This window comes from Phyllostomus hastatus, unplaced genomic scaffold (genome assembly GCF_019186645.2).
Source record: "Phyllostomus hastatus isolate PE091 unplaced genomic scaffold, TTU_PhHast_1.1 phas_contig_86, whole genome shotgun sequence".
Classification (NCBI taxonomy): Eukaryota; Metazoa; Chordata; class Mammalia; order Chiroptera; family Phyllostomidae; genus Phyllostomus; species Phyllostomus hastatus.
In genome coordinates, this window is record NW_025333977.1 from 14,720,249 (window position 1) to 14,739,855 (window position 19,607).

Genomic DNA, 19,607 nt, shown 5'->3' on the forward strand with positions numbered 1-19,607 from the left:
TAGCTGCCATTTTCCTGCATGAAATAATAAAGGTCAGATTTTCCCAGCTCGTTCTCCACTTTATCATGAGTATGAATAAATAGAGCAGAACTCATTTAAAAACATACTAGATCGCACTAGCAAAGAAAACTTTATTTGGTTAAAAAGAAAAGTTTCTCCTTAAGATCTTACTAGACTAAACAAAACTGTTTTTTATGTACTTAAGCACAGTACTTAAGTAAAGTAAGAAAAATGTCAATAAGAATTTGACAGTAAGATTTAGAGCAAATAGTTTACTTTGGAGAATTACCTGCAACACATGATCTCAATATTTCAAAACAATTTAGCTAAGCTACCATTAAAGGAACGAAAAAAAATTATCCAAGTAGAATACAAAATAGAATGAAACTTTTAACAACACTCTAGTAAGATGATCCCAGTATGGTCTATAAGTGTTAAAAGGATATGCTTAGGTTCTTTTAGAAGAGATATCTTCAGTCTCATGTTTCTGCTTTCCGGCAAAATTTTAAAATGCAACTTGACTGTATTCACTGTAAAAAATAAAAGTTAGGGGGGAAAATAGAAAATCTGCATAAAAAAAAACACATGTACACAAAATAAATACAAGCAAGCAAAACACCTTAGCACCCCAAGGACACTGAAACATACTTTCAATCCTGCTGGTATTAAAGATGTAAAAGAGGAAGAAAACTAGTCAGTGTGCTAATCCTGCCAAAAGGTGATTGAAGGCCTTGGGTTGGACCCCAGAGGTCCTCTACACCATGGCTAAAACAGTCCTACAAATGCAGAACACCACTAAATCTGGTCAGGTAAATTATTTTCAAAAGCTATCCTGAGGTCAAATCAAAAGATTCTGTAAACAGGGAATCCTCTCAATGGCAAATCAATGTTGGTCCTGTTGAATACATTAGTTCACATCCCAAGGTCTGATCAAAGACTAAGATATTAAGAGTCTTAACTATGGAACCCACATGGAAATATCATGACATCATTGACCCAGCGGTCCAATATGAGATTTACATTCTATTGGAGGTAGATAAACCCCCCCACAACAGTTAGGGTTGCCATAGTGGCAATGTGAAAAACAAGTGAGTTATTTAAGGCAGAGGTAATAAATCCCTTTAAAAGTTATATAAAAATCACATAAAGCCCTGGCTGGCGTAGCTCAGTGGATAGAGTGCGGGCTGCGAACCAAAGTGTCCCAGGTTCGATTCCTAGTCAGGGTACATGCCTGGGTTGCAGGCCACAGCCCCTAGCAACCACACATTGATGTTTCTCTCTCTCTCTCTTTCTCCCTCCCTTCTCTCTCTAAAAATAAATAAATAAAATCTTTTTAAAAAATCACATATAATTGACAAATAAAAATTTGGAAAAAGGGGACTAACTTCCCCCTCCCCCCAATAACCAAGTCATCAAAAGATACAAATCAAGAAAATGCTAACCTGTCTAAATTCACTTTATAGTTACGAGATTCTTTCTGAGTAATCTCACTAATCTAATAAGAAAATAAATAAATTAAATAAGAGTCATTAAAGGAACAAAATCCTCTTCACCAACTAGAAAATTACTGCTAACTAGATCAAAGAATGTGCTGATAAGAATTCAGTAGGCCTCCCTCAGATAACTTCTCGTTCCCCCCAGTCCAGGAAGACTTTTAGATCAGCAAGGTGCTAAATATAGCTGCATTTCAAAGCGCCTTTGTCACTTATTCTACTTGCAAATTTGTTAGATTGTAAGGAAAACATTGTTAAAACCACAGAAAAAAATCTGAAGTTTCATGGTCAGCCAGTATGCAACTAGAGTAAGAAGACCTCTCTCTTCCAGTTCACTCAGATTTCTGTTCAACACCAGAAGTATGAAACTGTGTACAGCAGCCAGAGAAAGAATACAGTCTCTCCCTGGCACACCTCACAGGCTCGCTTTTAGTCCCTAGGAGCTTCAACATTTTTCTCAAAACTTCTTCCTCCCTTCCATCAGATCTCTTCTAATTAGAGAGGGAAAAAGAGTAAACATATTTATAAAATTCTGCTTTTTCACAGTAATTCAAATTCTCCCAGTTTATAAGGATTTTAAAAGAATAACAGCAGACAATTGTTGCTTCTGGAAATGACAACACAGGAAAATACAGATAAAATCTGAATACACATTTCAACTAGAAACTTAAAAGATCTTTGACAAAAAGGCATGACCCAATCTAGATCAAAATACCTCAGACATGAAATCCATAATAATTAGGAAGAATTTCTCATTTTTTTTAATGAAAAAGGAATCTGCAACCATTCGGAAACAAGGTGCCAAGGAATTACAGAAAGAGGAGGGTGGCATTCTAACACTGGGAAGATTCTCCCTTGCTCAGAAAGATCTTCCCTATACGTCCTGTTTTGCTGAGATGATTTGCATGAAGCATATGTGCATTCAGATGTGAAACAAAATAGAGGAATAATGAAAATATAATATTAGAACACAGCCAATTTGGAGAAGTGCAGAGCTGCCCGAGGGCTGTGTTGAGGCATTTTTATCTGTCCAAAGGCACTAGTTACCAAAGAGCTGACTAGTCAGTGGTGTCTGGGGTGGGCTGGGGGAGGGGGGACTAATAAAGAGAAAGTTTCTTAAATACAGATAACTTGATCTACTTCACAACCTTGTATAGGGAGTACATGGGAGCAAGTATGCCTTTGCTACCAAAAATCATTTATAAGTTGTCTTTGGTCTAGTGTGGATCAACATTCACCAGGCTTAAGAGAAAAAAATGTGCTCAGCAACCCCAATAGCCCAGCTACCAAAATATACTCCAAATGTGACTACTTCACAGCTCGTCCATCATAGTTCAAAGCCACCATCATCCTCTGCCTTGACTACTGCAGTCACCCCAGAGCTGATCTTCTTCCTCCTACACTTACTCTTTTCAAACTCTTGTGCATGCTTTTAAGGGTAAGCAAGGTCATGAAGGCCAGTATGGCTAAGACAGAGGGAGTGAGGGAGTGGCAGGAAGTTGACATTTTTAAAGTGTCAGTATGGATAAATACATTTAAAACAAACAAATAAATAGATAAATTAAAACAAAGCAAGGATGAACACGACTAGAAACAGGCCAGCTAAGAGTTCAAGAATCTGCAAAGTGGCTTGGATGTGGAAGGCAGTGCTGGTACAAATGATAAGAAGTGGTCATATTCTGAATATATTTTAAAATAAGATTTCATAGGATTTGTTGATGAATTGGGTTTAAGAGAAGGAAGAATAAAATAGGACATTGAAGCTTCAACAGGCAGAATCGAGTTCCCATTTACTGAAATGAGGAAAATGTTGGAAGGGATGATATCAAAAATTCTGGTTTGGATATGTTAAGTTTAAGGTGCCCATTAGACACCCAAACAGAGAATTCAAGGATAAATAGGATATACAAGTCTGGAGTCAAGGAAGACGACAGAGCTGGAGATAACAATGAAATATCACTTTGAAGGTTGTCAGCACAAAGATCATGTTCAAAGCCATGGACGAGAATTCCCAGCTACGTGAAAAGGTGGTTGCTTCAATGGCCTAGAAGTCCTTCTGAAGTCTGAAGTATTGTTTGCATTAAGATGCTACAGGAAGTGAACCAGAGAAAAACAAGTGGAGACACATAATCAGAAGCTTAAGACAGGTTTGGGGAGTGCTGGTATTGGTAATGATGAGGTGGGTTAAGACTGTGAAAAGTAGGTAGCCAAAGTCAAGGAACTGACAGGCCAGGGAAAGGGATGGATTGATTTGTGGGTATTAAATTACTGAGAATAACGAGAAGAATAGTGGTGGAGACGGAGACAGAATATTCATTGAATAAGAAAAACACCTGAGATCTGCAAATGACTTGTAGGAAGGCAGGACAGAGAATGATCTAATCTGGTAGGACTCGTTTCAAAGAGAGTAAGGGATTTTAGAGAGGAAGAGGGAAAAAGAATCAATTGTCCAGATGCACTAATGATGAACAAGGGAGGCCTGGAGGCAAAATAGCCTCCACTTGAGAGGACCATGGGGAAAGCAGTTTCCTTAGGAAACATCCAGATTTAACTTAGACTACGAAGGTAAAGAAATAAATTAGGGTAAAGGTTGAGGACACAGATTTGGCTAATGATACACTGTGAGTTCCAAAAGGTAGAGTGAGTGGTAGGATTTAGATTGGAAAGAGTTCAGAATTTGGAATAGTTAGTGGGAAATGGTCAAAATTGGTGACTGTCTTCCAATATTCATTTATCCCTACTTATCTGATAGAAAAATCTGAATTTTTGCTACATACCTGGTCGGTCACCATACCTGTTTCTCCAGCTGCCCTAGAAACCAGGTGTTGCCACACAGGACATAACAATCCTGAAACCCACATGGGAATGTTACATCATCAACCTAGGGGTCCAACCTGGGATTTACATTCTGTGAGCGTAGATAACACTGCTCAAAAGCAATGGGCCCACACAAGTAACTCACTTACTTTTTAAGGAAGCTATTTATAAAAGTTATTAAAATCTCAGCATAAGTGGAAAATAAAAACCTAGAAAATAAGAGTAACACTCTCCTTGCTATGCCATCGAGGCCATGTATAACACAGTAATAAGATAGAAAGAACCAAGACTCTTGCCCTCTTGGAGAGTCACATCAGTCCTGTACCACCTATTCAGAATTTTGTGTGATAGAGAATAAAGTTTTATCATGTTTAAGTTACTGTCACCAATAGCTAAACCTACTAACCAACTAATGCAGGGAACTAAGAGTGTTGAATTAAGAGTCCTTACACCCCTGTTTTCTGGGAAAAGAAAACAGGGGTGTAAGGTGTGATAGAATAGTCCCAGTGTCTTAAGGGAAGGTGGATAATCAATTTACAGTGTAGCCTCCTTCCTGGAACTGGTCTCTTAGGTACTATGTAGTGTTGATGGAGACAGAGCAAAGACCAAGGTTTCCCAAAGAAGGAATTCTGCTTCCAGACTGAAAAAAGAAATTTTGCCTGAATTTTCAGCTTTACAACTCAAGACTACAATATCAAATGTTTCTCTGGAGAGCCCTATTAGGGTTCATGTTATGGATATATGTGTTTATAATGTGGAACATACTTAGAACTAAAAGAGAATTAAGTATTAATGTTAAGAATTAAACTTATTATGCTAATTGAAATAAGCCAGTCACAAAAGCACAGATACTTTATTATTCCACTTGTATGAAGTATCTAGAGTAGTCAGATTCATTCAGACAGAAAATAAAATGGTGGTTGCGAGGGATGCGGGGAAGGAGAACTGGGGAGTTAATGTTTAGTGGGTACCGAGTTTCACTTCTGCAAGATGAAAAGCGTTCTATGGATGGATGGACGTGATAGTAGCACAATACGAATGAACTTAATGCCACTGAACTGTACACTTAAAAATCGTTGCAATAGTTTACCAAAAACCAGAAAATTATATTTAACAAATAAAATAGAAATAGAAACACTAACAAAAGCATAAAGTTTCAGCAGGAAGGCATGATTTGTCAACAAGACTGTACCTATAGATAAGAAGAAGCAGAAAAGCTTCAACAGTGAACAGGAATGTGAAGGATAAATAAGAAACACAAGAGCTAGATCATAAGCACATTAATCCCAAGTTCTTTCTAGGTCATTTGCATATTGGCTAACCCTGTATATTGATATTAATAGTTGAAATTAATGGTTTGTTTATAACTACCCAAGGTCCTATTTTTAAAAGTGTAATTTTTATCAACAATCTTCTTAACTGACAGCTCTAATCAGACTTCTCGGTCTCATTCCCAGAAAAGAAGAAAAGGGAGAGAGGTAGATCTTTTATTCAGATTGGTCCCATCATAGAACTATATAAGAATTCTCTTGTATGACTGGGAAGAGAGAGGCAGGCTCACCATTCCCAGGGATAGATTCAAAGACACAACAAGCAAAGGAAACAGGTTTTCAAATGCCAGTATAATTCAATTACAAAAGACTTCCAACCCCTACCCCGCTCCAATTACCATATGCATTTGCTAAAGTGTAGTATATACTGTGATATTTACATTTCCTTGCAACTTTATCATTATAGCTACATCTTGCAAATCATACTTTAATATTCTTTTCATTGGTTATACTTATAATCCAGTTGCAAGGTGTCCTAATAAATGCAAGATGTTTATTTTTATTCTAGCCAATAAACCATGTGATTCAAATATTGAAAAATTAGTCATCTTTAATTCACCTTTTTAATTCACCAACTAGCATAAAAGAACCACACTCAACTGATATATAGAGTGCTATGCAACTATTTAAAAAATAAGATAAAATGTGTATATATTGAAACAGAATGATGTCTATAAATAAATGCAAGAGGTATACCAGAATAATATATAACTCAATCCCTTTCGTGTAAATAAAAAGGGATATATATTTAAGCTATTGGATACTAAAATATTTTTCTGGGAAGATATACAAGACACTTAATGGAGATGTCTGTGAAAACAGGGGTACTGGGATGAAAAGGGCAGCTTTTAATTCTCATTTTACATGTTTCTGTAGTGTTTGAAGGTTTTTTTATTTTTTTAAAGATTTTATTTACTTATTTCCAGACAGAGGAGAAGGGAAGGAAAAAGAGAGGGAGAGAAACATCAGTGTGTGGTTGCCTCTGGCACACCCCTCACTGGGGACCTGGCCTGCAACCCAGGCATGTGCCCTGACTGGTAACTGAACCAGTAGCCATTTGGTTTGCAGGCCACTGCTCAGTCCACTAAGGGACACCAGCCAGAGCTGTAGTATTTGAGGTTTTAACATGTTCATAGCATTTTATTTATCTAAACAGTCATATATTTATTACAGAATTAAGTGAGTGATAAGATTATAGCCCAATTATATTTTTCCTTTTGCATTTCTGCATTTTTTCAAAACACAATGTTATTTTTTGATAAGATCACCATTCCCATTCTTTGCAGTCTCTATTACACTTGACCCCTTTCTTTTAGTGACCCTGTCCTAGTGACCTCGCACATATTGTACACAGTTTTCTTCCTTATCTAAAAAGGGGTTAATACCTACTTCAGATTGATTATGATGATTAAGTTAATACATAAAATGTCTAGTAGAATGCTGAAATATAGTAAAAACTTCAGCATTGTTACCTATTTATGGTGCAAATTGGGGTTTTTGTCACCCTGCATATATTCATTCTTGTCCGAGCTACAAGGAATTTCTCATGGAATACAGACTTCCTCACTCTAAACTCTTGTGGCTTGAATATAGCCAGCATGAGAGCCAGCAGCCAATTAGAGAATGCCATTCCCTTTGCACAACTTCTTAAAAAATGGCCCAGGACTTTTATTCAAATAAATGGTGGGAAAGAAAAACTCTTCTTACCCCCAGTCTTTAATTTTAGATTTGAGGCTGGAGATACTGTAGCTATCTTACCACAGCAGGGACTCACCCCAGAGGTGCCAAAAGCCACCATGTGGAGCCTGAGAATAATAGGAAGACAGTGGTATGCAAAGCAGAGCAAAGACAGAAACCAAAGCCTGCTGTCTTTGTTTGAACACTGAATCCAGTTATGCTCACCTGATTTTTGGTTATGGGAGCCAATTTTTTTTTTTCTTAAAACAAACAGGATTGGGTTTTCTGTCACATGTAACCTAGAGTCCTACCAGAGACATTACTACGATTCTTTCTTTTTCCTAGATTCTAAGAATGACAATTTTCTGATGTTATCCCCTCTTTACTCACAACTTTAAAAACCTAGTCTATTTTTAGTGTCCCAACTATTCTTACAACATTATCTCATCCTATTTTCTCTCTGAGCTATATTCTCTACTGCTAATGCCCATGGGATATACACATATATCTCCATAATCCTAACAAACATTAATTTAAAAAAAACCCCTCATCTTTCCAAATGGTCCTTCCCAGAAAATCTATTCTGCTTCCTCACTTCCTATTTTTTCTGCATTAAATTAGGTGAGAGTTTCAACAAGGTTAATGTGCTTGGGGACCTATATTATCAAGAGGGATAGTCATTACTATCTGTCCTGTCTATATCCAATTTATTAACCTTAAACAACAGGCTCTAAGTACGCATACATCACTTACATAAGTTCATGTTTATTCATTTTGATTTAGTAGTTAATATCTAATTAACTCAAATATTTAAAAACACAAACTTGACTAATATTTTTAAACATTTACCAGCAAAACTAATTTCACTTTATGAAATGTTGTGACCACATTGGAAGGCAGACAAAACAGATATTGTAATAATGACAAAATCATGCACTTAAAGAATTGCAAATGTGGGTTTTAATTCTAATTCCAACTTTTTTCTGAACTTATTTCTTCTTGTGGAGTACAATTTTACTTTTAAAATGTAAAAAGTGTGGTTCTCTTCCCTGTCTGACTGAAATTACAGATAATGGTTGTTAGATAATTTTGGACCAGAAAGATGAGACTTATACTTTCTGAAATGATTATAAACTAGTCCATTTCAATTGGATGAGCCTCTTCTTATAATTTGATAGTGTTGATTTCATGAGAAGTATCCCAAGTATTGGCGGGGATTAATCAAGTCTTTATTTCTTGTGACTCTCAAATCACTTCTTAATCTGAGTCCTATTTTCACTCTAGATTTACGTATAATCTGTAGCTGTTTATTCCAGATGTCTTTTCTTCATAATACAATCTGGTTTAAGCCTGTTTTGAAATATTTGTTGTGAGTGGGGTATGTTAGGTTCAACTAAATCTAAAGCCATCAGTCACTTTATTGATATACTGAAATTACATTTCTTTCTCACCAGTCATTAAGACCTACTGTTATTTAGAACAATCATCAAAGTCAGTAAAACTAGTATTTGTGATTTAGCTTTCTTCCTATCCCTTCATCACTAATTCAAAGATACAAAGAACAATATCTGACTTGAAGAGTTTACACTCTTAACTTTGTACATTAAAATCTATAAAAGCTATAGATTTTAGTTCTCCCAAATGTGTCAGGATTTTTTCCATTCTGCTACATAGGGATTTCTGACCTCACACATGGAGGACTGTACAGTAATAATCTAAGCCATGCCTGATATGTCTCTTTTGCCTTTAACACATCCCACCTAATAACTATTATTTTTTTACCAAGTCATTCCTTAGCACAAACTCTTTCTAATAGATATTTCCTCCATATCACATCTCAAATCCTGACCTAGCTTTCAAGACCCTTCATAAACCTTTTTGTAACTTGACATCCCATTATACATTCTTAGCATATCAAATGCTTATAGCGTGTGTGCTATATGAACAATCATAAACAATCCTATGAGATAGGTATTATATGCTGGTTTTATAAATAAATACTCTCAGAGAAACCGATAAATTGAATAAATTGTCCAAGTATGTCCAAGCAAAAAGTGATGGGATCTGGGATTCTGTTACCTTTTACATTTTTCTACTACATTGTGCTGTCTCCCCTTTACGCCACTCAATTCAGTCGAGCCTTGTCTTTTTCAGGGTCAATATTTCTCCAACTCATGTTTTGCATTGTTTTACAAACTTCAAAAATCCAAAAGATTTCAGAAGCTTTCAGCCTTTACGTTCTTGTATGCCTACAGCCAATTTTTTTTCCTTCAGCTTTATTTTATGTAGTTTGTCTTACAAAAACAGTAAGTATAAAGGTATAATATCAAGCCGGTGCTTATTCAAACCACACCAAGTCTCCCCAGCTCACCAGATTCATACACTTGTGGTGAGTGTCCACACGCCTCTTTGAGAATTACTAAACCTCACTGTATGCTCCTCAGGACAAGAGTCATAATACTTACTTAGAATGACAATGTAAATTCATAGAGCTGATTGGTGCTTTAGTATGTCAGACCCTAAGCGTGCAAACGTTAAAAAAAAAAAAAAAGGCTCCTAGTTCTCAATGCCAAGTACATAAAAGTTGCTAAGTAAATATTTCCTGGGTGATTAAGACCACTTTGGAGAATCTGATCCAAGTTCTGGAAAAACTAACTCCTCAGACAAGCACACTAACACACAAAACTTTGTATACTATTTCTGGGGGCGGGAGCGAGGGGTGGGTACTAGTAATTCCCCTTAAGTCCAATTCACAAACCCCCGGTTAAAAACTCACATAACTGAATTCTCTAGGAACAGGAATACTTGCTTAATAACCCTGTTTATGTCCTGCACAGTGCGATGTATACAACAGCAACTTGAGAAATATTTGCTGATCGATAATTTTCTCATAAAGATAACCAGGTGACATCGGCATATCTTTTCTTCCCTGACGGAGTTTTTCAGTCAAATGATTTCAAAAGCACCCCCCTCCGACCCCTTCATTAGTAACACTAACAACCTAACACCAATAACTCGAAATCTTTACTTTGTTATTCGCATGTGTGTTACACGATCATTCACCAATCCAGATCTTCTTCTTGTTGTCCCTCGACTACCTCCAAATTCAGGGCTTCCTCCATCTCATCCCAAAAGCTACGTCCAGGGAGCCCCACTGATCCCAGGGAGACAGAAAATAACTGATGCTCCAAGCTGCACACACCCTCGAAACAGGAAAGGTGAAACCCAGTGATGGCCACAACTTCCAAACCCTTTCTTCGCCACCACCTAAGATGATGAGATTTACCTTAAGTTGCACGAAAGCGGTGGGCATCGCTCTCGCAGAGATGAGACCAGCTACCAAGAAGCTTCCCGACCTCCCCGTCACCATAGCGACTTCTAAAGAGCTCGGCTCCCTCCCTCTTCCCGCGATACTTCCCCACAGCGCGTCACACGAGCGGGCCTGAGGCTCCGCCTTTTAGAGAGCCCGCCCTCTCTTTAAGGGACTTTATTGGACGACTGAGTCCCGCCTCCAGCTATGGGCGTAGCCCTACTTTTATTTTATTTTTTTCCTCTCTTTCAAAACTCGCCAGGATGGTGGAGGGTGGGGGATTATAATATCTTTATAAAAGTGCTGTTCCCGTGGGTCACAGAGAAAACATTACTTCTCTCTTCTTTTTCAATTAGAAATATCCTCAGTTTCCTGGGTTCCCCGTCCAGTAGTTCGCGCATGTGTGAAGGCGACCAGAAGATGGCGGTGATAATCGCCGCACTTTTTTTCAAATTAGTAATTCCCAGAAAGCATTGCGCACATTTGTAACGAATTTCCGTTCGAGTTTGTATTTTAGGCGCCATTTTCGAGTGAAGGACCCGGAGCCGAAACACCGGTGGAAGAGGGGGCTATATACAGCCGTTTCCAGTCTTGGTGGGAGTGGACTGTCCCGCAGGTAAAGTACATGTTTTTCTGATCAGGTTGTCATACTCTCACTTCCTACCCCGTCCGCGCGAGCCCTGAAAGCCTTGAGCTAGAGAAGCCGAAGTCTGCGCTGAGGCTGTCGCCGGGAGATTTGTCTCGCTGTCACCCCTCCCCCCCCCTTGGCCGCTCCTCCGCAGTCCGGGCTCCCGCGCGCTTTTCCCGGGCGCCACTTCGCTGAGCTACTTTGGCGTCGCTTGGGGTGTGGGGTAGGGGTTCTGAGCCTTGCAGATTGCAGAAATCCTGGTGTCTGTCGGGGAAAGGGCGTTACCCCTTGCCCCCTGCCCTACTCTCTTCTCCCAAGAGACTAATCACCGGGTCTTAGCCCTTACTTGTGATCTTTCGTAGTTTATTATCCAACGGGATTCTGCCGCGGGCCCCGGAGGGACAAACCCCAGTCACCCCAAAATGATTGTACCCGGAGCAGGCGCCGCCGGCGTCCGATTTGGAAGTCTCGAGTTGTCTACCCCAGCTTCCGTCCGCCCTTCCCAGTCGGACTGTAGAGACCTTGAAGTCCCCGAGCCGTCAACGGCACCCAAGACCTAAAAGGCGGGGAGAGGACGGTGGGCGGCGAGTCGTCCGTTAGACTTCTGCTCTATAGCCCCTCCAAGCTAAAGCTAATACGAACTCCTCTAAGAAGTCTGCGCATCCCTGGCCCCGAGAGCGTGGGAATGTTAGTAAATGCCAGCGTATGGAAATGACTTCGTTTAGAAATTACATTCAAATATGCTTATACACATATACTGTGGGCGAAGGGGGTGAGGCATTTAAAAATAAAAATTACTTAAGCAGTTCCTCCATCGTTGCTTGATTCCCAGGCACGTCTAGGTTTCCCCATTTGCTTAGGACTTTTTTAAGAATACGAATCCCGCCTCCTTAGCACTTTTTTGTGTGTGTGTGCCCTCTTTCCCCAGGACCCGCTGGAGTTGAGCGGGGTTTTTTAAACAGGTTCTCGGAAGCGGGTGGACGGAGTTTTTCCTCGATCTGGGTGGGGTAGAAGCCGAGTCGTCCCGCCGCGGGTTTCGGCGGGGAACGTCCGTACCCGCTGGGCCCTGCGGCCGGTGGGCTGTCTGACTCCGGCCTCTCACCCAGCGGCAGCGACCATGCCCGGTAAAGGCAACCATCCCTCTACCGCCCGGCGCAGAGAAGGGCCGCCGCGGTCCTCGAACGGCACCAGCAGCGACGCGGAGCCTGAGCCGCCGCCGGGCCGTGCCCGGAGCCCAGCCCCTACTGTCGCAGGTGAGTAGCCCGCCGAGACTCGGCGGGAAAGCTCGCTGGGGGACCCCAGGGGGTCCGCGCCCAGCCCGGGACTGGCAGGTTTTATTTGGCTTGGGCCAGAGGGGCTGCAGGGTTGACGTTTGAAGATCGCGTGTCGGTCCGTTAGGTCAGCTCGGGAAAGCGATTTGGCGATTTCCAGAGATTAGACTCCAAGTGCAATTTCGGTGTAACGGTGCTGGAGAGATTGGGGCGAGTTTCAGTTGTGAATTTCTGTTTGTGGCCTTGTTATTTCCGTGGAAATCGGCACGGTCAGCCAAGAGCCAGTGGCCTTTTTTTTTCAGACAGCATCGCTATGACTATGTTAATATAATGAAAAGTTGCTTGACCCTAACCTCACTTACGTGGTCTTAAAGTGCGGTTAGAGAGATGATAATTTACTCGAAACCATTGTACCTTTTGTGAGTCCAGTAATTGGATGACATTATGAAACCCCTGTGACAGTTTCGGTGTAGTTTGGAAGTATCCGAAGTTAAGTTTCCAGGTGCTCAAAAGATACGGAGAGAATTGGATCTGGAGTTCAGGATTTAACCACTTCTTCAGGCAGGGAACAGGGAATCAGGTAGTTGTGGTTTTCCCAGATTTGCTTTATGGAGTAGTGTTTTGACTCTTAAGAGTAATCTTTCTATAGGTTTTTGTGACTGGTGGCATATCTTTAAAGAATTTTTTTAATAAAACCAAGATGAAAGATTCTTGTCCCATGTGAGCTTAGGATAATACTATTTAAGTGGAAAATACAGATTTCTAGGTTTCTTAAATAACATCTCTCCAGAGATTAACAGGCTCTGCTAGTCCTCAGAACGAATTGCACTAATGCAGGCTTTTCCCCCCTTCCCTTCCCTTCCCTTCCCTTCCCTTTCCTTTGACTGACTTAGAAACTCCAAGTGAAGACATTGATAATAGGAGTTTAGAAGAGATTTTGAATAGCATCCGTCCTCCCCCACCTCCAGCAATGACCAATGAAGCTGGAGCTCCTCGACTTATGATAACTCATATTGTAAACCAGAACTTCAAATCCTATGCTGGGGAAAAAATTCTGGGACCTTTTCATAAGGTATTTGACCATTTTAAATAATTACTGCAAGATAATGAGTCTTTACTACAAGATGTTTCGATTTTGTAACATTTATCTTGATTGATACATAGTATGTTTGCTTTTAACAACAAATTAGCTTTTGTTTCTTCTGATTATCTTTGGTACCTCTTTACCTATTATAAAGTTTTTCTCACTGAATAGTATTGGTGAGTTTTTGGTTTGAAGGGAGTACTTTCTCTTTACTGTTAGAATGAATTTTGTAAAAAGTTAGAATGTGGTCTTTTTTAAGGCGTTGAAATAAGAAAAATTAAGTTGTGTTATGTTGTAGCAATGAAAACTTTTGAATATTTGTAAATTTGTTGCAAGTTAAAAAAATCAAGCAGTCTATAATCATAGTATGGCCTTTAAACTTCACTTTAATTTTTTTTCCTGTTCTTTTTATGCAGCGCTTTTCCTGTATTATTGGGCCAAATGGCAGTGGCAAATCCAATGTTATTGATTCTATGCTTTTTGTGTTTGGCTATCGAGCACAAAAAATAAGATCTAAAAAGCTCTCGGTACTAATACACAATTCTGATGAACACAAGGATATTCAGAGTTGTACTGTAGAAGTTCATTTTCAAAAGATAATTGATAAGGTAAGGGGCTTTGACTATTTAGTCATTTGCAACTTCAAGTAGGGAATACAAAGAATCCTAATACATTTCACATGTTGTTATTTTTGGCTTCAGTTGGCTTTTAAAAATTAATATATGGTTAAAGCAGAACAGGTTATTGATTTAATTACCTCCATGACCATATTTTCTTTTTGAGGAGTGGTGGTGGTGGCTGTTAAACTTAAAATATTGAAATTTTTAACCAGGGAAGTTAATTTTAAGTAGCCCATAGTAGTTCTTACCTTTCTAGAATTAAAACATTAAGCAGTTTTAGTATTCTGAGTGCCAAATAGGCATTCTTTTACTATAAATTTTGGCTTCATTTTTTAAGTTATATTTTTATTGCCTTCGGGTAAATTACCTAAATTGAAAATGTTACAGTTGACTAATTTTACCATCTGTTAATTTCAGTTCACATTAAATTTAATGTTACTAGTAGTCCTGTGTATCTGATATGTAAGTGCTTTGCTTCAGTTTGAACTACCCTTTTAAAACAAGAAGGGTCGAGCTTACATGTTTGTTTTCTAGAAAAGGAGGCAAATACATGGTTTTGTTGGTGTAGGTTTTTTTTCTCTTCTGATTAATAATTAACTTTGGAAATCTATGGTTCAAAAATGAGTGGCTGGAACCTAAAAAACTAATTATGTAATGAAAAGGGGATGTGACTTGGCTTGTAGGTTTTCTTTTCTTTTTTTTTTTTTTTAATAGAAAGGGCTATAAAGCTACACAGTTGTATCTATTTTAATTTTGTTTCTTAAGTCCCTATACAATTTGAATTGGAAAATAGATTGCTAGTAAATCAGATTTAATTCATGTAAATTTTAAGCCATAACTTCAAAATGACATACTTTTAAGGGGAAGTAAAAAGTTATGATTTTGATGAAGTAGATTTTGTACTTCAATTAAATCTGATTATTTCTAAATGTGGGGAATATAGTTGTCAATTATTTTTTTACAATTCTTTTAACCTTCGAGGAATGGTATTTTTTTCTCTCCCAACCCCTCAAAAAACAAACCCAAAAAAAAACCTAAGCCGTACCACCTCCTTTTTTTTTTTTTCCTTGAATCATCCTTTACAGCATTTTTTTTTAGTGGGCTAGTAATTTGGTCTTTCAACATGGTTTAATAATCTGTGAGTTTGTTTTGGATATGGTGAGATTCTTGTCCCCCTTCATCAACTCTTTTTTCAGTCAAATGTTTTTAGGCTTGTTTGAACGTGGCATTTTTGTTTTGTTTTGTTTTGTTTTGTTTATTTGGTTTAGCGTTTTGGTTTTTGTGATCTATGAGGAAGGAATCAAACAACTTTGAACCATATCAATTCTTTGCTAAGAAATTATTTCTGAGGAACTATTGCTAGTTTATGTGTATGTTCTTTGAAATTTTTAATCCACAGAATTATTTTCAATATGAAGTGAGTAAAATTTGGAGCAGACTTGTAACTTAGTACCAACAGTTGTTTTCTGGTTTTGTTTTTCCTTAAAACAGGAAGGGGATGATTATGAAGTCATTCCTAACAGTAACTTCTATGTATCCAGAACGGCCTACAGAGATAATACTTCTGCCTATCACATAAATGGAAACAAGTCCACGTTTAAGGATGTTGGAAATCTTCTTCGAAGCCATGGCATTGACTTGGACCATAATAGATTTTTAATTTTGCAGGTAAGTTTATTAAAGACTTAAGAGGTTCTCGTGTTCCTGTTACTTTTCTTTTCCAATAAAGTTTTGGAGGGGTGGTTCCCCTGTTGAAGGAATCCTGTATTTTTTGAGGCCTTAAAGTACTGTAGCAGCACATCATGGTTTACATTCTAGTCAAGATGCGAATCATTATTTGCTGCTCTAGAAATTTAAGGAAATTCATTCAAAACTATATTTTCATTATTAGATGCTCCTGTTTAGATGGACTGACATACTTGTTCCGCTCTAGCAGCACGTAAATATTGGCGTAGTGAAATAAATATTAAACACCAATATTATTGTGCTGCTTTAGTGTGACAGGGATATAGCAACTATTTATCATTTCTGTTTTTATTTCCTTTTAAGATAACATTCTAAATAAGATTCATTATCTCCTAATAGTTCTTTTTCTTTACTTTTGTTCTTATTCTTAACTTTACTAATAATATATAGCAAAAAAATAAGTAAATAAAAGATTCTGTACACTTGGTGTTTGCCAAATTTACCTGGACACTTACCTAATTTAATTTAATCTCGTTTTTAACACTTAGAATTATTAACTAAAAGCTTGCTCAAGTTGGTTTTTGTTTTGGTTAGAGTGGCCTACTTAACCACTGTTGGAAAATCAGAAAGTAACTGATATTTCATTAAATATTAGAACTCTTCAGGTTTTTTTTAAGGGGCATAAATTTAAGTACTGGGTGTTAAGTTGATTTTTATTAGAAACCCTGTATTCTTTGAGTAAGGATATATTCTACTAGCAGTGCTTGGTAAGAAAAATCCTTTATGTTTTCTTCTTTATGTGTTACTTTAAAGTTTTTAGTGTAAAGCAGGACTTTGACACATTAAAATTCCTTTTTTATTTAAGGCTCTCTTTTCCTGTGTCCTGCCCGGAATCATCAAGGGTATCATAACAAAAGCAAAACTATATTGTGATGTAGAAACAGCTGCTAATTAATATTCTTTAGTATCTTGTCCTACTGATTTTATACTAAGTTGGGAATTTTGATTTGATACTAAAAGTTTTGTTAGGAGACTGAGTGTTCCCAATAACAAACTTATAAAATCTTTTCCATTTCTCCATTTTTGTCTTTGTTCCTCAACTATTTTTTTTAATATAACTTTTAGACATGCATAGTGTATGTACAAGGTAAATAATTATTATTCTGAAATGACTTATATTAATATCTTCTGCTACCAGGCACAGTACATTTGTAATGCTTCTATGTAACCCAGACTTCTTTTAAAAAGAATGTTGGTGAATCTGCTCTAGATATATTTTTAAACAAGATTTTAGTTAACGTTAACACAAATGTGGAATTAAAGCTTTGTGGGTTTTTAAAAAATCAAATTTAACTATTTTATGGATATTTATTATGTTATGAGATTTGGTTTGATTAATTATGGATAAAAAGATATATCCCTTTATAATACTAAATTTGGTAATGCTACTATTTTGCAAGAACCTACACTTGTGTTTATCTTTTGTTTATAATTTGCTGTTTAATGTTATACTGGGATAATCAAAGTTTTACACATGTGCAAAAACATCAAAAGTAAGTGGACTGCATTTTAACCCTTGTAAGGGTAAATTTTTTCCTTGGTGTGGCCTCTTCATAATTTAATAATAATGAAAGCAAAATAAAGCAACAGCTTCCCAAAAAACTAAATAAGAATACTTTTTAAAATTGTCAACTTTATATCAATATGTAATTCTGAGGTACCCAAGATGCTTAATACTAAGATAAATTGTCCAAGTTAACAGATTAAATTCCATTTGATTAAATTTACAGGTAAGCACTTTAGAAACTCATCTATTAGGAAGAAGAAAGAGGGATTGGACTAGGTAGAACTAATGCTGCCCCATTTAAAACTTAGAGGGAAAGTTGCAGTGGTTTCTATGGATTTTTATTTAATTCCTTATCAAAAGCTTAGACTTCTGCACTAGAGATTTAAGGAATTTGGAGGTAAGTAAGATGTGGTTTTTATTACTTTCTCTCCCACTGGATAACATTTATCTTAAAAACTATCTGTGGTTTGGGAGTCTGGAAACATGGAGACATCATAATATCACCATCCAAGACATAAATGATTAAGTACTTTGAATAAAATGTATAGACTAGCCAGTGGTTGTGATAAACAGAAGTCTGTTAGGATACATTCTATCAGTTGACCACTCAAATGAGTACCTCAGTAGGTACTATGCTAAGATGTTATAAAGGATACAAAGATGGTTAAACCCTGTTCTTGTCCTTAGAGGCACTAATATCTGCCTTCAAAATGTTTGATTACAATTGACCATTATACTTTTCTTGTTTGTGCATTTATTCATTTCTGTATACCTCATTGGGATCCTTTGCCCCATTACAATAACTATTGGTGCCAACTAGTGGTGTCTTATTAGCCCTGTAAAGCACTTTAGGGTGACAGTGTCGTATAAATTAGGTTTAGTTGGTTTGGATGCTTTTGCTCCATTCAAGGTTAGAAGAATGCTAACCCTTAATGCTTTCATTATAGCTCAAAGTTACATTAATGATTGCTATCTCAGGAGTGTTTTTATAAACACCTGAAAAGCTACAACTCTTAACACAATTTCAGTTTTGTCAGTGTTCTACTTCATATGCCTTGTGTTTCTGTTATAAAATCTGAATTACATTTTCAAACAAAAACCAGGATGTTTTTCTTACCATAAGTTAGGTCTGAGTTTTTACTTGTCCATCTCTTTCTATCCAGTATAGTTCTCCTAAGCCAGGCATGGCGTACAAACTATTTGAGTTCTGGTCTTTTCGCCTGTAGAAGTCAGTCTGAGCTAGATGAAAGAAATTTTTACTTTGTCAATAATAACCTTAATTATTCAATAGTATCTTGTTCAATGGCCTCAACTATGAAAGAAAATGGGAGGCCACCCATAAGCGACCAGAAGAGAGACCAAGTCATCCACCCACTAAAGCAACGATGTTCAACATTTTTCGTCTCATTCATGGCACACATAAGCCAATTACTAAAATTCTCCGGCACCCCCAAAAATATTTTTTTGGCCGAACCAACCCCCCAAAAATAGGTATAATTTTGATTCATTCACACTGGACAGCTATTGTGTTGGCTGCTGTCATTTTTTTTTATTTGACAGTCTAAGGGAAAGCAGGTCAGTGCTCCTGACTAAATAGTTAGGTATTGCATGTTTTAAATATCCTTGTAGCGCACCAGTTGAAAAATCGCTGCTCTAAAGCATTATCCTATTTATGTACTTATTTAAGATAGGTGCTGGCTACTAACCTTGGTGATTTCAGTTTTTGGCCTCTGGAGCTCACAAAGAGCAAATTAGAATCAAATTCATTAGAATAAGGTAAAGGATAATAATTTACAATGAAAATGAAGAAAATAAAAAGACTGAGACAAAATAAAAATTTAAAGTTCAGTAATTGTGGGCCATTTAATTTTGATGCAAATATCCATATTTTGAGAACAATTTAGGCCTTTTTAGGGAAAATATTTGTGTTATAACTATATACTTGAGTTTTGTGGTTCTTTTGCTAAAATTTGGATGTCATTGAATAAGGATAAACAGCATCATATCCATTCATTCCTCTTAGGTTTTTATGTTGAATTTCTGTAAGTTGGGTTATCAAAAAATGGTATAGCTGAATCACAATATCCTGGTTTTTCCACCCACTTCAGTTAAGAGTTAAGCCT

General features: G+C 37.4%; 2 protein-coding genes across 4 annotated transcripts in view; one reads left to right on the top strand and one right to left on the bottom strand.

Moving 5' to 3' along the window:
- Window positions 1-10,737, bottom strand: part of IFT80 (intraflagellar transport 80) — a 108,399-nt gene extending 97,662 nt beyond the window's left edge. For 2 of the 3 annotated variants that reach the window (XM_045851966.1, XM_045851965.1), the window contains exons 1-2: window positions 10,605-10,737; window positions 447-530 (exon numbers count right to left, since the gene is read on the bottom strand). In XM_045851966.1, coding sequence (XP_045707922.1) covers window positions 447-483 — 37 coding nt within the window. In that variant the 5' untranslated portion in view covers window positions 484-530; window positions 10,605-10,737. The remainder of the gene's footprint in view (window positions 1-446; window positions 531-10,604) is intronic. The other variant, XM_045851967.1, reaches the window with a different exon arrangement.
- A 172-nt stretch (window positions 10,738-10,909) lies between these two features.
- Window positions 10,910-19,607, top strand: part of SMC4 (structural maintenance of chromosomes 4) — a 35,265-nt gene continuing 26,567 nt past the window's right edge. The window contains exons 1-5 of the mRNA XM_045851378.1: window positions 10,910-11,244; window positions 12,185-12,509; window positions 13,421-13,599; window positions 14,028-14,219; window positions 15,723-15,899. Of these exons, the coding sequence (XP_045707334.1) occupies window positions 12,374-12,509; window positions 13,421-13,599; window positions 14,028-14,219; window positions 15,723-15,899 (684 nt within the window). The 5' untranslated portion in view covers window positions 10,910-11,244; window positions 12,185-12,373. The remainder of the gene's footprint in view (window positions 11,245-12,184; window positions 12,510-13,420; window positions 13,600-14,027; window positions 14,220-15,722; window positions 15,900-19,607) is intronic.